This window comes from Triticum aestivum, chromosome 1B (genome assembly GCF_018294505.1).
Source record: "Triticum aestivum cultivar Chinese Spring chromosome 1B, IWGSC CS RefSeq v2.1, whole genome shotgun sequence".
NCBI classification, from domain to species: domain Eukaryota; kingdom Viridiplantae; phylum Streptophyta; class Magnoliopsida; order Poales; family Poaceae; genus Triticum; species Triticum aestivum.
The window spans coordinates 471,262,181-471,265,113 of NC_057795.1; the positions used below are offsets into that span (position 1 = coordinate 471,262,181).

The window sequence follows — 2,933 nt, forward strand, 5'->3', positions numbered from 1 at the left end:
GGTGATCATGTTTATTTTTCACATCAGAACCTGGCCACGTTTGATGAGTTTGCTCAAATGCATCAACAATTTTGGTATCGAACAACTCAAGGAGGATTTGATTGAGCATCTGTGGGCGGTTAACGGGGACAACTAGAACATATATGTGTTGAATTCAAGTTTGAACAACTTTAATTTGAAAACTTAGTTGCTTTGTAAATTAGAACTACCGTCGCATTTGAATATTTTCAATCATCTATGATTTGATATGTTGTTATTTTGAGCTGACGAACATAAAAAATAAAGACGAAAGTTTTAGAGAATATGGTTGGATGGCCGCCTCCCGCATTATTGTCCACAGACTGATCTAGATCGGTCCACAGACGAATACCGGGTCTGTTTTAAGGGTCGTATTGGAGATGCCCTAAGTTTGTAACCATGTGGTGAAGTTATGATTTACGGCTGTAGAGCCGCGTAGAGCGTGACCGTCACTGGTGTACAATTACCACAGACGGCGCGGTTGGCGGCAGTCCGTGGATGACTTGTTTTGTACTCCAGTTCTGCACAAGCAAATGCTCATTGTCATAAATCTCCAGTTCTGCACAAGCAAATGCTTATTGTCGGAGCTCCAAACTGAAAAGAAATTCAATCAAAACGAACGCAGCACAAACACGCCACTCTTCGCTTTTGCACAGTGCACACAACCCAAAAGCTTCGCAACGACCCAGCAACAAGGACTCGGAAAGCAAAACCAATTCACGCACGCAGACGCAGGTATAAGTTGTTGCGGCCGGATCACATCGGAGATGGAGCCGACGGCGGGCTGTTGCTGTCCGGCTTATAGAACGGCAGCACCGTGTAGACGGTCTGCATGATGGTCATGACGAGGAGGAAGACGGCGGCGGCGAGGGACAGGAACGCCCACGGGCTCCTGAAGTAGGTGTGGATGAGGTTGGCGCGCCACATGTTCCACGGCTGCCTGAAGTAGCCGTTCACCTGCCTCTGCACGGCGTCCAGCGCGCTGTCCGGCTCCAGCACCACGTCCCTGGAGATGCTGTTGAACAGCTTGGCCACGGCCTTGTCGCTGCCCACGGCGTTCTGGATGATCCCCTTGGAGCTCAGCAGCGCCACGTCCTTGGCCGAGTCGATGATGTTGTCCATGAAGAAGACGTAGGCCGTCACGTCGTTGCCGGCGCCGACGTGCAGCCGCTCGAACGCCATCATGTTGAGGAACATGTACTCGGTGGAGTCGTCCACGGGCACCGTCGGCATGCTCAGCACGCCGTGCTTGAACCGGATCTTGTGCAGGCTGCTTGACTTGCTCGTCTTGAACTGGATCCCGGCTTCGTACAGCTCCACCGCCGACCGGATGATGTCGTTGTCCTGCGTGTTGTCCTCGGAGCTCCGGATCTTCTGGTATTCGCCGAAGAGCATGCTCCGGCGAAAGACGTCGAGTGGGTGGAGCCCTAGGCGACCGCCTGGTTGCAGTGGCCGCGAGAATGGCGCCAGAAACCTTAGCACCATTCTGTTGATGAAGTCGTCGTTCTGGCCGTCAACCATGCATGCGTCAGTATTCAAATGGTTTTTTGTTTTTGACGAAAATAGTAAAATTTGATGTGGTAGCTCGTGGTTACCGGAGACTTTCCAGTCTCGACGGCGTCGAGCCTCTGGAGCACGAGCAGCGGCAGCTGGTTCTCGAGCATGAGCATGTCTCGCTTGATGTAGGGCACCATGTAGAGTATCCCGTGGCGGCTGAAGATGGGGTCGTTGCCGGCGTAGTCGTCGACCTGCTTCGAGTTCCCGGCGGCCGTCCTCCTCATCACCTCGAGCAGGAAGCAGCCGTCGACGATCATCATCTGCAGGAACCGCTCCCTGCCCTTGCCGTCAATGCCGGCGCGCCACTCGCCGCCGAGGTCCATGTACGCGCTCTCCAGCTGCTCCGCGATGTCCTCGACGGCAGCGACGAAGTCGTCAAGAGGCCGGCCCGCGCGCCGGAGCAGGTGGCGCAGCGCCCGGCGCTTGTGCTCCTCCATGGGCAGCAGGTTGGGGTCGCCGTGGTGGAACGGGCCCAGCGACACCACCTGCGGCTGGTACGCCTTGCTCTTGATGTCCTTGATGCACGCCGGCACGCGGTAGATGCAGTGCCGCTCCCACTGCGCCACCTCCACCGTCTTGTCCGCCTCATTCAACGTCTTCTCCACGTCCGACACCCACGTCCTCTTGCCACTGCCGCCGGCGGCCGCCACCTCGATCGATGTCATCGATCTATAAGATGTATGATCGCTATAGGCTATAGCTAGATCCTAGATATGGACTCCACTAGTAGGTGATCTACGCATACATATGCATGCCGATGAAGGGAAGGTATCAGCTATCAGCTAGCTATATGTAGAGAAAGAGATGACGCTAGGGAAAATGACGTTGCCTATGCGGCTATGCATGCATATGCGTTACTTGCATTGCATGCCACATTTCGCGTGCTGGACAGGTGTGTACTGTGTGAAGTGTACAAAAAGAGGCCATGAATGTCATGTGCATGCACGCACGGCTAATCCTTGTCTCCTTGTTTCACTCCACGTAGAATCCATGTTGATACGGTTCGAACCCCGCTAGCTTCTCAAAGTAAATTAAAGCTGGCCGATCCACCGACAAGCAAGCGAAAGGTGAATATTATGATTTAGGAGGAAGGAAGTACAGGGAAAACATCATGGTCAATTGGTCGTTCAAATTGCGATCTCTTCTCTAATTCTCTTTACAGCTAGCTGCAGGATGATCAGGAGTAGTGCATTAACCTAGCTAGCTAGCTACCCCACGTCGTTCTAGCTTTAAGTAAAGAGAGATCGAGATGCTATATACGGGCCAAGGACTGTACGGCGTGCCTAAACTATGGGGTGGGAGCAGCTGGCCGGAGCCATGAGGAAGCGAGGAATATGTGAAAGGTTGCCATTGTTGGG

At 53.5% G+C, this 2,933-nt stretch overlaps 1 protein-coding gene across 1 annotated transcript; it reads right to left on the reverse strand.

Annotated features, from left to right (window-relative positions):
• Nucleotides 1-540: 540 nt before the first annotated feature.
• LOC123092804 (UPF0481 protein At3g47200) lies at nt 541-2,337 on the reverse strand. Its single transcript, XM_044514634.1, has 2 exons — nt 1,614-2,337; nt 541-1,524 (listed from the first exon to the last, which is right to left on the reverse strand). Exons 1-2 carry the CDS (start codon nt 2,238-2,240, stop codon nt 775-777), a joined length of 1,377 nt encoding a protein of 458 aa, XP_044370569.1. The 5' UTR covers nt 2,241-2,337; the 3' UTR covers nt 541-774.
• Nucleotides 2,338-2,933: the final 596 nt, after the last annotated feature.

What these genes read in the sequence shown, in the direction of transcription:
- LOC123092804 (XM_044514634.1), bottom strand. Translation starts at nt 2,240, where the DNA reads ATGACATCGATCGAGGTGGCGGCCGCCGGCGGCAGTGGCAAGAGGACG. An exon ending in TCGAGACTGGAAAGTCTCCG is followed by an intron (nt 1,525 to 1,613) that starts GTAACCACGAGC and finishes GTTGACGGCCAG; the next exon opens with AACGACGACTTCATCAACAG.